Source organism: Crinia signifera, chromosome 8, assembly GCF_055691185.1.
Source record: "Crinia signifera chromosome 8, ASM5569118v1, whole genome shotgun sequence".
In the NCBI taxonomy this organism is placed as follows: Eukaryota; Metazoa; Chordata; class Amphibia; order Anura; family Myobatrachidae; genus Crinia; species Crinia signifera.
In genome coordinates, this window is record NC_139224.1 from 178,102,260 (window position 1) to 178,121,096 (window position 18,837).

At 56.0% G+C, this 18,837-nt stretch overlaps 1 protein-coding gene across 3 annotated transcripts in view; it reads right to left on the minus strand.

Moving 5' to 3' along the window:
• The window catches only part of DDAH1 (dimethylarginine dimethylaminohydrolase 1), a 128,281-nt gene that overhangs the window by 99,901 nt on the left and 9,543 nt on the right, over positions 1-18,837 (minus strand). The window contains exons 1-2 of one of the 3 annotated variants that reach the window (XM_083157894.1): positions 15,116-15,535; positions 14,717-15,071 (exon numbers count right to left, since the gene is read on the minus strand). The exons of 1 other annotated variant lie outside the window; for it this stretch is intronic. In XM_083157894.1, the coding sequence (XP_083014020.1) occupies positions 14,717-15,022 (306 nt within the window). In that variant the 5' untranslated portion in view covers positions 15,023-15,071; positions 15,116-15,535. Of the gene's footprint in view, positions 1-14,716; positions 15,536-18,837 lie in introns of those variants that run through there. One more of the 3 variants, XM_083157896.1, reaches the window with a different exon arrangement.

Here is an 18,837-nt window from a genome sequence, read left to right on the forward strand (position 1 = left end):
GTTATACTCGTGTCGGAGCCATTTCCACTACACATAGACCCGTGTCGGAGCCATTTCCACTACACATAGACCCGTGTCGGAGCCATTTCCACTACACATAGACCCGTGTCGGAGCCATTTCCACTACACATAGACCCGTGTCAGAGCCATTTACACTACACATAGACCCGTGTCGGAGCCATTTCCACTACACATAGACCCGTGTCAGACCCGTGTCGGAGCCATTTCCACTACACATAGACCCGTGTCAGACCCGTGTCGGAGCCATTTACACTACACATAGACCCGTGTCAGACCCGTGTCGGAGCCATTTACACTACACATAGACCCGTGTCGGAGCCATTTCCACTACACATAGACCCGTGTCAGACCCGTGTCGGAGCCATTGCCACTACACATAGACCCGTGTCGGAGCCATTTCCACTACACATAGACCCGTGTCAGAGCCATTTCCACTACACATAGACCCGTGTCAGACCCGTGTCGGAGCCATTTCCACTACACATAGACCCGTGTCAGACCCGTGTCGGAGCCATTGCCACTAAAGCCGGGTAAGCTCTGTAAAAACCGATGAACGTCAACAAGAAATCGCTTTTTTCAGCAGGTGCCCCTGAAGAACCAATAAACGGCCTCTGGGGTAACCAGTCACCATAGCATAGGCAATTTCGGCTGAATTCCCCTGTGTGCTACTCCGATGCCCAGCAAGTTACATAACTGACACGTGGCTGCCCGGAAGCGGCCATCTTGTGGGGCCTAATGGAGAGCGACTAAAAAACCCTGGGGATACGGTCATTGGGTCACCAGCATGCTGGTCGACAAGCATTAGGTTGACACGCAGGAAGGTCGACAGGGTCATTAGGTCGACAGGGACGTAAATTCGACATGTTTTTTTACTGTTTTTAGAGCCAAAATGTGTTTATGTTGACTGTTAAAAAAAACATGTCAAATTTTTCAATAACAACCTTACCCATGTCGACCTAAAGTCATGTTGACCTTCCTGCATGTCTACCTTAACTCATGTCGACCTAAATGCAGGTGAACCTAATGGTGTAGACCAAATGCTGGAGACCTAATGATCCATTATCCAAACCCAGGGGGCGCTCAGGAGATTACTGAGGAGCTGGTCTGTGGCAGAGCCTCTGGGGGGAATGTACTAAGATGTGTATTCTACTGCACGTGTTGTTGCTATGGGCAACCAATCAGATCCTGTCTACTATCTTCTAGAGGGTACGAAATAAAGAAGATTAATTGATTACCAGAACAATATCTCCCGTCGAGCGCGATATGACAATGAATACCGCCCCAAGTGTGTGAGAGCGAGGTAGCCACACGGACCCTGAAAAGCCGGAATACGGAAACTTTGTCATCACGGTTCTAAAGGAAGCCAGCTGCCGCATTTCTGCCGCATGTATCAGCGTTTCCTGGGAAAACATTCCTCATAGATTCCTGGGAATGGTTTACGGTCCGGGGCACCCACGGGACGTATCAACTGAGCAAGCAACCTATTAAATGGTCTGCGGACCATAGATCCGCCATCGGCACTGGACAGCCGGAACGTCCCAATGACACCGGCACCAGAAGAATGTTCTCTCACTATGACCGTATAAGGACAAACGCTGCCCATCGGAAAAAGACATCTCGGAACAGATTCCGTGCAGCTGTTACAGCGATCAGACGCCAGATTCCTGCGTGTTGTGATAATCAGCTGGGTTTGGAAAATCCTTTAATAATCCGCTCGGCTGGCAGAAAAACAAGGCTTCCGAAAACACAACAGTCCCACATCTGGAAATAGACTACGCGCAGGATACCGGGGGCCCGCGGAGAACACAAATCCTCCTCGCCTATGAAAACGTGTCCAGAGCGAATAACATCGGGGGAGGTGGCCCAGATTCCTCCCACCGCGCAATGGCTAACCGCACCTGAACGATCGCTTCAATTTTTGTCATTAACACTTTTTAGCATCAGCCCCACGCTTCGCTATTGTCCAGCGATTGATAGTCAGCATGCGCTGGATAAATACAGTAATCGCCAGTGTCAGATCCCCCCGTGTGTAGGCCCCAGAAGGCATAAAATGGCTGCCGCTACGCAAGAGGTGAAATGCATTCATGTAAATGTCATGGTATTTGGCTCATGAGACGGATTAACCCCCCACACCGTGTCCTCGCGACGTACAGCTCGTGCGCACTGACTGCTACCCCAGTACACACCTGGGCACCACTACTGCACTAGTTACCCATGCACCGTCTCCTGTGGGGCCACAAGGTGCCCAAGGTGGATCTCTGTGGCCGAGCAGAGGGGCAGATGTGGCAGTGGGAGTACAGAGCATTATCCGCTATACAGAGCACGCCTGTACCCACACGGAAATGGCGGCTCATTCTCTGCTTCCAACCTTGGAGTAAGGAAAACGTCACCATACAGGAAGCATCGCTCACTATAATTATTGGTGCCCTGAGGGTTCCGCAGCGCCACACAACAAGAAACAGCGCCCCACGGACTACACAACAAGAAACAGTGCCCCACGGACTACACAACAAGAAACAGCACCACACAGACTACACAACAGGTAACAGCGCCCCACGGACTACACAACAAGTAACAGCGCCCCACGGACTGCACAACAAGAAACAGCGCCACACGGACTACACAACAGGAAACAGCGCCCCACGGACTACACAACAACAAACAGCGCCCCACAGACTACACAACAGGAAACAGCGCCACACAGACTACACAACAAGTAACAGCGCCCCACGGACTACACAACAAGAAACAGCGCCACACAGACTACACAACAAGTAACAGCGCCCCACGGACTACACAACAACAAACAGCGCCCCACGGACTACACAACAGGAAACAGCGCCCCACGGACTACACAACAAGAAACAGCGCCACACAGACTACACAACAAGTAACAGCGCCCCACGGACTACACAACAAGAAACAGCGCCACACAGACTACACAACAAGTAACAGCGCCCCACGGACTACACAACAGGAAACAGCGCCACACGGACTACACAACAGGAAACAGCGCCACACAGACTACACAACAAGAAACAGCGCCCCACGGACTACACAACAAGAAACAGCGCCCCACGGACTACACAACAGGAAACAGCGCCCCACGGACTACACAACAAGAAACAGCACCCCACGGACTACACAACAAGAAACAGCGCCCCACAGACTACACAACAAGAAACAGCGCCACACAGACTACACAACAAGAAACAGCGCCCCACGGACTACACAACAGGAAACAGCGCCACACAGACTACACAACAAGAAACAGCGCCACACAGACTACACAACAAGAAACAGCGCCCCACGGACTACACAACAGGAAACAGCGCCACACAGACTACACAACAAGAAACAGCGCCCCACGGACTACACAACAGGAAACAGCGCCCCACGGACTACACAACAGGAAACAGCGCCACACAGACTACACAACAAGTTGTAGTATAAGAGGAGGCTGGCACAGAACACGTCGCCCACAACTGCATCCGCTCTGCGTGCACAGGAGACCAGTGACACATACACCTATCTGCATGCCTGTGTGTGGCACTGAGACTGAATGCACGCCCGCTGATCAGTATGCAATAGATACGGAACAAGGCGGCAGCGCAATTCTGCTGCAGCACCCACAATTCCACAGCCATGAGAACGCACAATACAGCATAACTGAGACCCCGTAGACGCAGGTAGAGGTGCACTCGGTGCATCGCCCTTAGCTGTATGGGATTCTGAAATACGCTCTGTAAATGGAATTGCATTAAACTCCACAGGACTGTTCCACAACGCGGAGGCCTACAGGGACTGTTCCACAACGCGGAGGCCTACAGGGACTGTTCCACAACGCGGAGGCCTACAGGGACTGTTCCACAAAGCCGAGGCCTACAGGGACTGTTCCACAACGCGGAGGCCTACAGGGACTGTTCCACAAAGCGGAGGCCTACAGGGACTGTTCCACAAGGCGGAGGCCTACAGGGACTGTTCCACAACGCGGAGGCCTACAGGGACTGTTCCACAACGCGGAGGCCTACAGGGACTGTTCCACAAAGCGGAGGCCTACAGGGACTGTTCCACAAAGCGGAGGCCTACAGGGACTGTTCCACAAAGCGGAGGCCTACAGGGACTGTTCCACAAAGCGGAGGCCTACAGGGACTGTTCCACAAAGCGGAGGCCTACAGGGACTGTTCCACAAAGCGGAGGCCTACAGGGACTGTTTAACAACGCGGAGGCCTACAGGGACTGTTCCACAACGCGGAGGCCTACAGGGACTGTTCCACAAAGCGGTGGCCTACAGGGACTGTTCCACGAAGCGGAGGCCTACAGGGACTGTTCCACGAAGCGGAGGCCTACAGGGACTGTTCCACAACGCGGAGGCCTACAGGGACTGTTCCACGAAGCGGAGGCCTACAGGGACTGTTCCACGAAGCGGAGGCCTACAGGGACTGTTCCACGAAGCGGAGGCCTACAGGGACTGTTCCACGACGCGGAGGCCTACAGGGACTGTTCCACGACGCGGAAGCCTACAGGGACTGTTCCACGACGCGGAGGCCTACAGGGACTGTTCCACGACGCGGAGGCCTACAGGGATTGTTCCACAAAGCGGTGGCCTACAGGGACTGTTCCACAAAGCGGTGGCCTACAGGGACTGTTCCACAAAGCGGTGGCCTACAGGGACTGTTCCACAAAGCGGAGGCCTACAGGGACTGTTCCACAAAGCGGAGGCCTACAGGGACTGTTCCACAAAGCGGAGGCCTACAGGGACTGTTCCACAACGCGGAGGCCTACAGGGACTGTTCCACAACGCGGAGGCCTACAGGGACTGTTCCACGACGCGGAGGCCTACAGGGACTGTTCCACGATGCGGAGGCCTACAGGGACTGTTCCACAACGCAGAGGCCTACAGGGACTGTTCCACAACGCAGAGGCCTACAGGGACTGTTCCACAACGCAGAGGCCTACAGGGACTGTTCCACAACGCAGAGGCCTACAGGGACTGTTCCACAACGCAGAGGCCTACAGGGACTGTTCCACAACGCAGAGGCCTACAGGGACTGTTCCACAACGCAGAGGCCTACAGGGACTGTTCCACAACGTGGAGGCCTACAAGGACTGTTCCACGATGCGGAGGCCTACAGTACAGGGACTGTTCCACAACGCGGAGGCCTACAGGGACTGTTCCACAACGCGGAGGCCTAGAGACTGTTCCACGACGCGGAGGCCTACAGGGACTGTTCCACGACGCGGAGGCCTACAGGGACTGTTCCACGACGCGAAGGCCTACAGGGACTGTTCCATGACGCAAAGGCCTACATGGACTGTTCACGATGTGGAGGCCAGCGGGGACTGTTCTGCGACGCGGAGGCCAGCGGGCACTGTTCAGCGACGCGGAGGCCAGCGGGGACTGTTCTGCGACGCGGAGGCCAACGGGGACTGTTCCACGATGCGGAGGCCTACACGGACTGTTCCGCGGCACGTAGGCTGGCAGGGACTGTTTCACGATGCAGAGGCCAGTGAGGACTGTTTCACGATGCGGAGGCCAGCGGGGACTGTTTCACGATGCAGAGGCCAGTGAGGACTGTTTCACGATGCGGAGGCCAGTGGGGACTGTTTCACGATGCGGAGGCCAGTGGGGACTGGTTCACGATGCGGAGGCCAGTGAGGACGGTTTCCCGATGCAGAGGCCAGTGGGGACTGTTTCACGATGGAGAGGCCAGTGGGGACTGTTTCATGATGCAGAGGCCAGTGAGGACTGTTTCATGACGCAGATGCCAGTGGGGACTGTTTCACGATGCGGAGGTCAGTGGGGACTGTTTCATGACGCAGAGGCCAGTGAGGACTGTTTCATGACGCAGAGGCCAGTGGGGACTGTTTCACGATGCGGAGGTCAGTGGGGACTGTTTCATGACGCAGAGGCCAGTGAGGACTGTTTCATGATGCAGAGGCCTACAGGGACTGTTAAGCGGCTCTTTGTGTTCACTCCCAGCCAAGGAATTCAGCCTCTAATGCGCAGCCATGAACAGCTCAGCCGTACACCAGGTCCCAGCAATGAATGCAGTTGTGGTGCAGCAGGAAGGCCGTGGGGGAGAGGGCTGGAATGAAAGGCAGTTTGTCCACCCAGTATTTACCTTGGATCCGCCGCGCTCTCTTTAAAGTAAAACAAAATAAATAAAACAAATAAAAAGAAACGGCCTTTGCTTGTCCTGCGCAGCCAATTACCGGACAAGTGAGGCCTCAGAGCGCGGTTCCCTGCACAAACGCGATTCCAGTAAGCGGAAGGAACACAAACACCCTCCACGCTGCGATGCTGGAAGATCCTGCTTTAAACCAAAAATTTTAAAAACAACCCCCCCCCCCATATACAAAATATGCTGCTATATAAGAATCTGTTAATAAATAAATAAAAATGCCAGTGGCATTCTATGCAAATGAGGAGGAGGAGACTGAGTGGCTATCAGAAGAATGGAAAGCTGAATTTCATTTGGTTTTTAACCACCTGGAAAGAAATAAGTGACAATTCCACGCGGGTGTGTTCTGACATGATATGTATTATACTGCGGTCAGGCCATTTACCAATCAGAGCTGAGTATTCCCGAACATAACAAGGTTTCATGCAAGAGACGGTTTATAAAAAATATCATAAAGTCCCAAAAATCTCTATAAAGTCCTAATGAAATTTCCGATCCTGCCTGGGATGGGTATGGATCGTAGGATAGACAGCAAGTACGTCGACAACCGTGAAGGGCGACATGACTGAAGGTCGACAGGGTCATTAGGTCGACATGGGGAAGGTCAACAGTCAAAATGTCAACATGGAGATTTCACTTTTTTTTGTCCTGAATATCGACACAGTCGACATGGACACTGAAACGTAGCACCGCGCCCCTGCTCGCCGCGCTCCTCATGCTTCGGGCACGGAGCCTCGCTACGCTCGGCACACTATATTATTCTCCCACCACGCCGTAGTGGATGGTAGGGCATGAAATACCGCCTGTCGGCACATGTCGGCTCAAAAATAATGTGAAAAACCCCATGTCGACCATCTGACTGCTGACCTTCTCCACGTCGACCTAATGACCCTGTTGACCTAACCCATGTCGACCTTCCTGCATGTCGACCAAATGTATGTAGACCTAGTGACCGTATCCCCCTGGGATAGACTGCACGCATGTACTGCAAAGTGACAACACGCGGCACTTAACGACGGAGATGATCTGCAAAGAGCGCTGGCACAGAACACGTCGCCCCCTGTATGTGGCACTGCCACTGACCACGCCCAGTTATCAGTACGCAAGAAATACGTAATGAGGCAGCGGCGCGATTCTGCTGTAGCGCCCACAATTCCACAGCCATGCCCGGGTGAGGACGCACAATACAGCATAACTGGAGCAGTCTACAAACCAACCACTAGATGGCAGCGAGAGATGATCTCTGAGCTGGGAGACATACGAGGAGCATGCACTGACCAGGTCACGTAGGTGCAGAAACTGAGGGATACCGTCTCCGTTTCATAGGTCAAGTATCATTTGCAGCTGTAAAATGAACTTCATAAATAGACTTCTTATGGGGTTATAGAGGACTTATCAAATACACTGCGGAGGGTGCAGAGTGTGCGACACAGCTGTGCCATGTCAGTTAGGTTGGATACACACAGTTGAAGAATTGTCTTCTGGTTGGATACGTATAGTTGGAGCATTAAATGAATACAGCTTAAATAACTATGTGGTGATTAGCTACTCAAGACCTGCTGGGCAGTTGGATGCGTACAGCTGAGGACCTGCTAGGTGGTTGGATACGTACAGCTGAGGACATGCTAAGCGGTTGGATGCGTACAGCTGAGGACCTGCTAGGTGGTTGGATACGTACAGCTGAGGACATGCTAGGTGGTTGGATACGTACAGCTGATGACCTGCTAGGCGGTTGGATACGTACAGCTGAGGACCTGCTAGGTGGTTGGATACATACAGCTGAGGACCTGCTAGGTGGTTGGATACGTACAGCTGAGGACCTGCTAGGTGGTTGGATACGTACAGCTGAGGACCTGCTAGGTGGTTGGATACGTACAGCTGAGGACCTGTTAGGTGGTTGGATACATACAGCTGAGGACCTGCTAGGTGGTTGGATACATACAGCTGAGGACCTGCTAGGTGGTTGGATACGTACAGCTGAGGACCTGCTAGGTGGTTGGATACGTACAGCTGAGGACCTGCTAGGTGGTTGGATACGTACAGCTGCTAGGCGGTTGGATACGTACAGCTGAGGACCTGCTAGGCAGTTGGATACGTACAGCTGAGGACCTGCTAGGCGGTTGGATACGTACAGCTGAGGACCTGCTAGGTGGTTGGATACATACAGCTGAGGACCTGCTAGGTGGTTGGATGCGTACAGCTGAGGACCTGCTAGGCGGTTGGATACATACAGCTGAGGACCTGCTAGGCGGTTGGATACATACAGCTGATGACCTGCTAGGCGGTTGGATACATACAGCTGAGGACCTGCTAGGTTGTTGGATGCATACAGCTGAGGACCTGCTAGGAGGTTGGATACATACAGCTGAGGACCTGCTAGGTGGTTGGCTACGTACAGCTGAGGACCTGCTAGGTGGTTGGATATGTACAGCTGAGGACCTGCTAGGTGGTTGGCTACGTACCGCTGAGGACCTGCTAGGTGGTTGGCTACCTACAGCTGAGGACCTGCTAGGCGGTTGGATACATACAGCTGAGGACCTGCTAGGCGGTTGGATACATACAGCTGAGGACCTGCTAGGCGGTTGGATACATACAGCTGAGGACACGCGAGGCAGTTGGATACGTACAGCTGAGGACCTGCTAGGCGGTTGGATACGTACAGCTGAGGACCTGCTAGGCGGTTGGCTACGTACAGCTGAGGACCTGCTAGGCGGTTGGATACATACAGCTGATGACCTGCTAGGCGGTTGGATACGTACAGCTGGGACCTGCTAGGTGGTTGGATGCATACAGCTGAGGACCTGCTAGGTGGTTGGATACGTACAGCTGAGGACCTGCTAGGTGGTTGGATATGTACAGCTGAGGACCTGCTAGGCGGTTGGATACGTACAGCTGAGGACCTGCTAGGTGGTTGGCTACGTACAGCTGAGGACCTGCTAGGTGGTTGGATACGTACAGCTGAGGACCTGCTAGGTGGTTGGATACATATAGCTGAGGACCTGCTAGGCGGTTGGATACATACAGCTGAGGACCTGCTAGGTGGTTAGATACGTACAGCTGCTAGGTGGTTGGATACATACAGCTGAGGACCTGCTAGGTGGTTGGATATGTACAGCTGAGGACCTGCTAGGCGGTTGGATACGTACAGCTGAGGACCTGCTAGGTGGTTGGCTACGTACAGCTGAGGACCTGCTAGGTGGTTGGATACGTACAGCTGAGGACCTGCTAGGTGGTTGGATACATATAGCTGAGGACCTGCTAGGCGGTTGGATACATACAGCTGAGGACCTGCTAGGTGGTTGGATACGTACAGCTGCTAGGAGGTTGGATACATACAGCTGAGGACATGCTAGGCGGGTGGATACGTACAGCTGAGGACCTGCTAAGCGGTTGGATGCATACAGCTGAGGACCTGCTAGGCGGTTGGATGCGTACAGCTGAGGACCTGCTAGGCGGTTGGCTACGTACAGATGAGGACCTGCTAGGTGGTTGGCTACGTACAGCTGAGGACCTGCTAGGCGGATGGCTACGTACAGCTGAGGACCTGCTAGACGGTTGGCTACGTACAGCTGAGGACCTGCTAGGTGGTTGGATACGTACAGCTGAGGACCTGCTAGGTGGTTGGATGCGTACAGCTGAGGACCTGCTAGGCGGTTGGATACATACAGCTGAGGACCTGCTAGGCGGTTGGATACATACAGCTGATGACCTGCTAGGCGGTTGGATACATACAGCTGAGGACCTGCTAGGTGGTTGGCTACGTACAGCTGAGGACCTGCTAGGTGGTTGGCTACGTACAGCTAAGGACCTGCTAGGTGGTTGGATACGTACAGCTGAGGACCTGCTAGGCGGTTGGCTACGTACAGCTGAGGACATGCTAGGTGGTTGGATACGTACAGCTGAGGACCTGCTAGGCGGTTGGATACATACAGCTGAGGACCTGCTAGGTGGTTGGATACGTACAGCTGCTAGGAGGTTGGATACATACAGCTGAGGACCTGCTAGGCAGTTGGATACGTACAGCTGAGGATCTGCTAGGTGGTTGGCTACGTACAGCTGAGGACAGGCGAGGCGGTTGGATACGTACAGCTGAGGACCTGCTAGGCGGTTGGATACGTACAGCTGAGGACCTGCTAGGTGGTTGGATACGTACAGCTGCTAGGAGGTTGGATACGTACAGCTGAGGACCTGCTAGGCGGTTGGATACGTACAGCTGAGGACCTGCTAGGCGGTTGGCTATGTACAGCTGAGGACCTGCTAGGCGGTTGGCTACGTACAGCTGAGGACCTGCTAGGCGGTTGGATACGTACAGCTGCTAGGAGGTTGGATACGTATAGCTGAGGACCTGCTAGGCCAGTGGTCAGGGAACTCGGCCCTCATTACCCCACACAGTGCATGTTTTGCTGGTAACCCAGCAGGTGCACAGGTGCACTAATTACTCACAGACACATTTTATAAGGTCCGCAGGTGGGGTTAATTATTTCACTTGTGATTCTGTGAGGAGACCTGCAAAACATGCCCTGCGTGGGGTAATGAGGACCGAGTTCCCTGACCACTGTGCTAGGCGGTTGGATACGTACAGCTGAGGACCTGGTAGGCGGTTGGCTACGTACAGCTGAGGACCTGGTAGGCGGTTGGATACGTACAGCTGAGGACCTGGTAGGCGGTTGGATACGTACAGCTGAGGACCTGGTAGGCGGTTGGATACGTACAGCTGTTTTGCGTGGAGCAGTTTATATCCCTGATGGTAACCGGCACAGTGCTGATGTAATGACAGCGAGGGGAACACTATGACATGGGACCAGAGACTCCTAGTAACACATGTACCGGCCAGAGGACACAGGAGGAACTATCTATGGCAGATGCCCAACGCAGACGTTTCTCCTGGCAGCGAGACACAAAGTGACGAAATTGTTCTTCAGTTTTCCTATCACAGAACTAACAGTTTGTTACCGAACAGACAAAGGAATGCTGCCACCGAGCATCGGAACAATGCCCCAATGTCCTGCGCACAGAACCTCTTTGTTTCCCGGTATGCGGCCTGCACCTCTGACCACCTGCTGTTCCCCATATTACATGTCATGGGGGCTGTGGGGTATCCAGTATCAGGGACCGCTATCGCGTTATATGTATATTCAGTTACATGGAGCCGCACCGTACAAACATGGCAGTGACCTGCGCATGGTAAAACAGCCTCTGTCTTTAGCGCCCAACGCCATTTCCTAATTATGGAGCAGAAAGACCCCAGGACATAATTGTTACTTATCCTGCAGCTCGTCCCTGGCGTTGCCCAATATGTACAGCGGACATGCAATGCTAATGATTCCGTCTCGCATATAGAGACTTCCCCTTTACCAATTTTGCAAGGACTGGCCAGGAAACATCTGCCCCCTGCAGCACAGCATGATGTTACACAGGTGTTCTACCTACAAACATGAATCAGACCCAATAACCAAATTCATTCCTTCATTCTCTCTCTGAATAAATGAATTTGTGGGGACCCGGGAACGACTGCTCCTCAGCTGGCACCTACGAAGGCATTCTGCCACTTATAATGGAAGATAATGAGGATAAATCAGCATCATCATCGACTGAATGTTCTACTAGAGTAGCCAGAGAGTCACATGATGACCACAAGCATATATGGCCCACCCCTAAATCACTTGTTACAGCCGCCTTTGGCAGGTCTGTGTAACTGCAGCCTGATTAGTGTATGTTTGGTCTGTGCAGTCTCACCGGTCACATAATTGACCATTACCTTGTGTCTGGCTGCCCAGCTGTAGTGAGTCCGTGTAATAGAAGGCTTGTCCATTCCTGATTGGGTATTGCTCCTTTTATTACCCAGCTTGCTCTATAAATGCTACTGATAGCAAAAGAAGCTCCCAAGTACTTGCTTAAAAGTTGGCAGCTGAGCAATAAAGGAAACCCAGAGACTGAGGCTGAAAATGGAAAAACAACAAAGTATATGTACCGGGACCAGGTAACTTCAAGCACAAGAACCTATAATCGTCATCAGGTAAAGAGCAGACTGTCCCGGACACTCCCAGCATTTCCCTGGACAATCCCAGTATTTCCCTGGACACTCCCAGTATTTCCCTGGACACTCCCAGCATTTTTCTCTGGGCACATTTGCGTTTTTCTTGGCACTCCAATGAAACGGCCTCCAGACACCTACTTCCTATCAATCACATTGTGAGCGCCTCACAAATAGAAAAAGTGTCATGCTGCAAGACAGCCTCCCACATGCGTACTATGGCCCATCCGCCACCATGCAGTAAGGTCTGAATTATCCCCAGTCACATTGGCCTCGTTCTCCGCTTCCTCTTCTATTTCACAAGTCTACGTTATTATATTACAGTGAACTGCCAAGTCACATCCAAGTGCCACAGGAATGCCCAGAATCCGTCCGGTCACCAGATCATCTCAGCAGGGGGCAGATAGCCATCAGGTTAATACATAAGTGATTTAACCTTTGCCCACAGCCTTGAACACAACATGTGGATTCTTATGTTTGGCATCAACCCCAAGATGCTTGGGGAAAACAGAAGACAAAAAACCAAGGCACAGCAGACAACACCTTACTGGTGACAGGGTATGAGAAGGAGCAGCGGATATTTGGGGGCACACAGCAGGGATCCCCCATACTGTGCTACGGCCGGCTGGTGACACTATAACAGGGTCCTGTGCAGCCCCAGAGATACGAACACAAGCAGATTTACACTGATTGGTCAGAGAATGACAAAGCTGCTCTGATTGGTTAGTAGTGATTAAATCCCCCGTGGGTTTAGCTGCCATGCAGGGTGTGGATACAATGCTATCAATGATTCCCCCAACAAATGGCCACAGCCATGCACAGATCTCAGTTACATACATCCTGACACGTCTCTGCTCCAGTCTGATGCTGCACAGGGAAATGCTCAGATCTCTCCTGGTCCCTGCAGGCTAGCACCCAAGCAGCATTGACAGGGTTTCCCCCAAATCAGAAAGTGACATGACAGTCTGGAAGCGCTGCCCTAGGTGTCTTACCCCCACCACACACAATGGGACCTTATATCTGACAGCGGGCACAGAGCTGTATGGGCTGCATTATATGATTACAATGCCCGGCAGTGAGCACCACTCAGCATCCATCCCCCACCCTCTCTAGTGCCATCATGGAAGGACCCCACCCATCTCCAGCTGGCTGTCCCCTCTCTGTCACTACACAGCGTCAGGCCTGGAGCAGGGTGTGGTGTCTGCTATCAGGACAGCGCAGTCACCCGCCATTCCTCTGAGGAGACGTCGCAGTCACCAGGATATACAGAGGCACAAGTTCCAGATGTCACTGACCCCCCATACACAGCACAACCAAGTGTCACTACGCCAAGGCCACCAGGAGAAGTCACACTATGCAGGAGTGTAATAACCTGCTACTGACACCATACAACTAGTATACATTATATATATATATTGATTTAGTGTCTCCTACAGAGGAAATATCGGATACTCAAACGGCCGCAGACACAACCAGTTAAGGCTCAGTTCTATCTCCAGACTCCTCAGAGACGCCATAGGAGCTGCTCGCAGCGTGTTCTCCCATCATGTACACGTGTCCTGTGATCCTGCCAATGGCAGAGGCGGGTGACACAGAGACCCCTCATTCTGTACATACGCCATGCCCGCCTACTACACTGGCATATGTGGGCCCCCATACCCCTGTGCAGAGGGAGACTGATGCCATCACACAGTGATAAATATATATATACACACACACACACACACACACACACACACACACACACATTGCCTTAATATCACATACAGCTGCAGTCTAGGAGTAGGAGGAGGTGAGGGCAGGCAGCAGCGCTGGGGGTAATGCCTGGGGTGAGGGCAGGCAGCAGCGCTGGGGGAAACGGCTGGGGTAAGGGCAGGCAGCAGCGCTGGGGGCAACGGCTGGGGTAAGGGCAGGCAGCAGTGCTGGGGGTAATGCCTGGGGTAAGGGCAGGCAGCAGCGCTGGGGGTAACGGCTGGGGTAAGGGCAGGCAGCAGCGCTGGGGGTAACGGCTGGGGTAAGGGCAGGCAGCAGCGCTGGGGGTAACGGCTGGGGTAAGGGCAGGCAGCAGTGCTGGGGGTAATGCCTGGGGTAAGGGCAGGCAGCAGCGCTGGGGGTAACGGCAGGCTGCAGCGCTGGGGGTAATGCCTGGGTTAAGGGCAGGCTGCAGCGCTGGGGGGTAATGGCTGGGGTGAGGGCAGGCAGCAGCGCTGGGGGTAATGCCTGGGGTAAGGGCAGGCAGCAGCGCTGGGGGTAATGCCTGGGGTAAGGGCAGGCTGCAGCGCTGGGGGTAATGCCTGGGGGTAAGGGCAGGCAGCAGCGCTGGGGGTAAGGGCAGGCAGCACCGGGGGATGTAGGGCAGGCAGCACCGGGGGATGTAGGGCAGGCAGCACCGGGGGATGTAGGGCAGGCAGCACCGGGGGATGTAGGGCAGGCAGCACCGGGGAGTTAGGGCAGGCAGCACCGGGGCATTGGGTACCTCCTTCCTCCTGCTGGGAGCCCCCGGCCGGGTCACCAGCGCCGTCTCCTCCAGCACCACCGCGATGTCCTCCACGAATGGGGCGTCCGGGATGGTGCTGTCCGCATCCAGCTGGATGAGCTGCAGCCCGAGCTTGTCCCGCAGCACCCGGGTGTAGAGCTCCAGCTCCCGCCGGGCCCGGCCAGTGTCCACCTCCCCGGCCTCCTGCGTGCGGAGCGCCTGCTGGCCGAACGTGTCCGGGATGGAGCGGACGATGGCGTGTGTGCAGAGGCCCAGGCTGCTGGGGGAGCCCGGGAGCACCGACATGGTGGTGCCGCCGCCGCCGGGAGGCAGGGGTGCACGGTCCGGGGAGGAGGCTGCAGGGACCGGGAGATGATGGGTGCACGGCCCGGGGAGGAGGCTGCAGGGACCGGGGAGATTATGGGTGCACGGCCCGGGGAGGAGACTGCAGGGGCCGGGAGATGATGGGTGCACGGCCCGGGGAGATGATGGGTGCACGGTCCCGGGAGATGATGGGTGCACGGTCCGGGGAGGAGACTGCAGGGACCGGGGAGATGATGAGTGCACGGCCCGGGGAGGAGACTGCAGGGGCCGGGAGATGATGGGTGCACGGCCCGCTGAGATGATGGGTGCACGGCCCGCTGAGATGATGGGTGCACGGTCCGGGGAGATGATGGGTGCACGGTCCGGGGAAATGATGGATGCAGAGCGCTGGCTGTCAGAGGGATGTGATGCTCGGTGCTATTGGTCACGTATCTCTGGCAGCTGATTGGATGCTGCACAGCGCTGTGTATGACAGCTGCACCCGCCTGGTGCTGAGTCAGGTGCATGTACAGCTCCGAGCAGCGCTGCCCCAGTGCTCCCACTCCCCCCAGTGCTCCAACACACACACACACACACACACACCTCTACCCAGTGCTCCCACTCCCCCCCAGTGCTCCCACATCTGTCCCCAGTGCTCCCACTCCCCCCCAGTGCTCCCACATCTGTCCCCAGTCCTCCCACACACACCTCTACCCAGTGCTCCCACTCCCCCCCAGTGCTCCCACATCTGTCCCCAGTGCTCCCACTCCCCCCCCCCCAGTGCTCCCACATCTGTCCCCAGTGCTCCCACACACACCTCTACCCAGTGCTCCCACATCTGTCCCCAGTGCTTCCACATCTGTCCCCAGTGCTCCCACTCCCCCCCAGTGCTCCCACATCTGTCCCCAGTGCTCCCACTCCCCCTGTGCTTCGACATCTGGCCCCAGTGCTCCCACACACACACACCTCTACCCAGTGCTCCAACTCCCCCCACTCCCCCCCCCAGTGCTCCCACATCTGTCCCCAGTGCTCCCACATCTGTCCCCAGTGCTCCCACACCTCTACCCAGTGCTCTCACACCTCTACCCAGTGCTCCCACACACCTCTACCCAGTGCTCCCACATCTGTCCCCAGTGCTCCCACATCTGTCCCCAGTGCTCCCACATCTGTCCCCAGTGCTCCCACATCTGGCCCCAGTGCTCCCACTCCCCCCAGTGCTCCCACACACACCTCTACCCAGTGCTCCCACATCTGGCCCCAGTGCTCCCACATCTGGCCCCAGTGCTCCCACACACACCTCTACCCAGTGCTCCCACTCGCCCCAGTGCTCCCACACACACACCTCTACCCAGTGCTCCCACTCCACCCGTGCTCCCACACACACCTCTACCCAGTGCTCCCACTCCCCCGTGCTCCCACACCTCTACCCAGTGCTCCCACTCCCCCGTGCTCCCACACCTCTACCCAGTGCTCCCACATCTGGCCCCAGTGCTCCCACATCTGGCCCCAGTGCTCCCACATCTGGCCCCAGTGCTCCCACACACACACCTCTACCCAGTGCTCCCACTCCCCCCCAGTGCTCCCACATCAGGCCCCAGTGCTCCCACTCCCCCCAGTGCTCCCACATCTGTCCCCAGTGCTCCCACACCTCTACCCAGTGCTCCCACTCCCCCCAGTGCTCCCACATCTGTCCCCAGTGCTCCCACACACACCTTTACCCAGTGCTCCCACTCGCCCCAGTGCTCCCACACACACCTCTACCCAGTGCTCCCACTCCACCCGTGCTCCCACATCTGTCCCCAGTGCTCCCACACCTCTACCCAGTGCTCCCACTCCCCCAGTGCTCCCTCTTCTGTCCCCAGTGCTCCCACATCTGTCCCCAGTGCTCCCACACACACCTCTACCCAGTGCTCCCACATCTGTCCCCAGTCCTCCCACACACACCTCTACCCAGTGCTCCCACTCCCCCCAGTGCTCCCACTCCCCCCCCCAGTGCTCCCACTCCCCCCCCCAGTGCTCCCACATCTGTCCCCAGTGCTCCCACACACACACCTCTACCCAGTGCTCCCACATCTGTCCCCAGTGCTCCCACTCCCCCCAGTGCTCCCACATCTGTCCCCAGTGCTCCCACTCCCCCCCAGTGCTCCCACATCTGTCCCCAGTGCTCCCACTCCCCCTGTGCTTCGACATCTGGCCCCAGTGCTCCCACTCCCCCCCCCCCAGTGCTCCCACACACACACACCTCTACCCAGTGCTCCAACTCCCCCCACTCCCCCCCCAGTGCTCCCACATCTGTCCCCAGTGCTCCCACACCTCTACCCAGTGCTCCCACACCTCTACCCAGTGCTCCCACATCTGTCCCCAGTGCTCCCACACACCTCTACCCAGTGCTCCCACATCTGTCCCCAGTGTTCCCACTCCCCCCAGTGCTCCCACATCTGTCCCCAGTGATCCCACATCTGGCCCCAGTGCTCCCACATCTGGCCCCAGTGCTCCCACACACACCTCTACCCAGTGCTCCCACTCCCCCCCAGTGCTCCCACATCTGTCCCCAGTGCTCCCACATCTGTCCCCAGTGCTCCCACATCTGTCCCCAGTGCTCCCACACACACCTCTACCCAGTGCTCCCACTCGCCCCAGTGCACCCACACACACACCTCTACCCAGTGCTCCCACTCCACCCGTGCTCCCACACACACCTCTACCCAGTGCTCCCACTCCCCCGTGCTCCCACACCTCTACCCAGTGCTCCCACATCTGTCCCCAGTGCTCCCACATCTGGCCCCAGTGCTCCCACTCCCCCCAGTGCTCCCACACACACACCTCTACCCAGTGCTCCCACTCCCCCCCAGTGCTCCCACATCAGGCCCCAGTGCTCCCACTCCCCCCAGTGCTCCCACATCTGTCCCCAGTGCTCCCACACCTCTACCCAGTGCTCCCACACCTCTACCCAGTGCTCCCACATCTGTCCCCAGTGCTCCCACACACACACCTCTACCCAGTGCTCCCACTCGCCCCAGTGCTCCCACACACACCTCTACCCAGTGCTCCCACTCCACCCGTGCTCCCACATCTGTCCCCAGTGCTCCCACACCTCTACCCAGTGCTCCCACTCCCCCCAGTGCTCCCTCTTCTGTCCACAGTGCTCCCACATCTGTCCCCAGTGCTCCCACACACACCTCTACCCAGTGCTCCCACATCTGTCCCCAGTGCTCCCACATCTCTACCCAGTGCTCCCACTCTCCCCAGTGCTCCCACACACACCTCTACCCAGTGCTCCCACTCGCCCCAGTGCTCCCACACACACACACACCTCTACCCAGTGCTCCCACTCCACCCGTGCTCCCACACACACCTCTACCCAGTGCTCCCACTCCTCCAGTGCTCCCACATCTGTCCCCAGTGCTCCCACACACACCTCTACCCAGTGATCCCACTCCCCCCAGTGCTCCCAAACACACCTCTACCCAGTGCTCCCACTCCCCCCAGTGCTCCCACATCTGTCCCCAGTGCTCCCACACACACACCTCTACCCAGTGCTCCCATTCCCCCCAGTGCTCCCACATCTGTCCCTAGTGCTCCCACATCTGTCCCTAGTGCTCCCACATCTGTCCCCAGTGCTCCCACATCTGTCCCCAGTGCTCCCACATCTGTCCCCAGTGCTCCCACATCTGTCCCCAGTGCTCCCACACCTCTACCCAGTGCTCCCACTCCCCCTGTGCTCCCACATCTGTCTCCAGTGCTATCACTCCCCCCCAGTGCTCCCACACACACCTCTACCCAGTGCTCCCACATCTGTCCCCAGTGCTCCCACACCT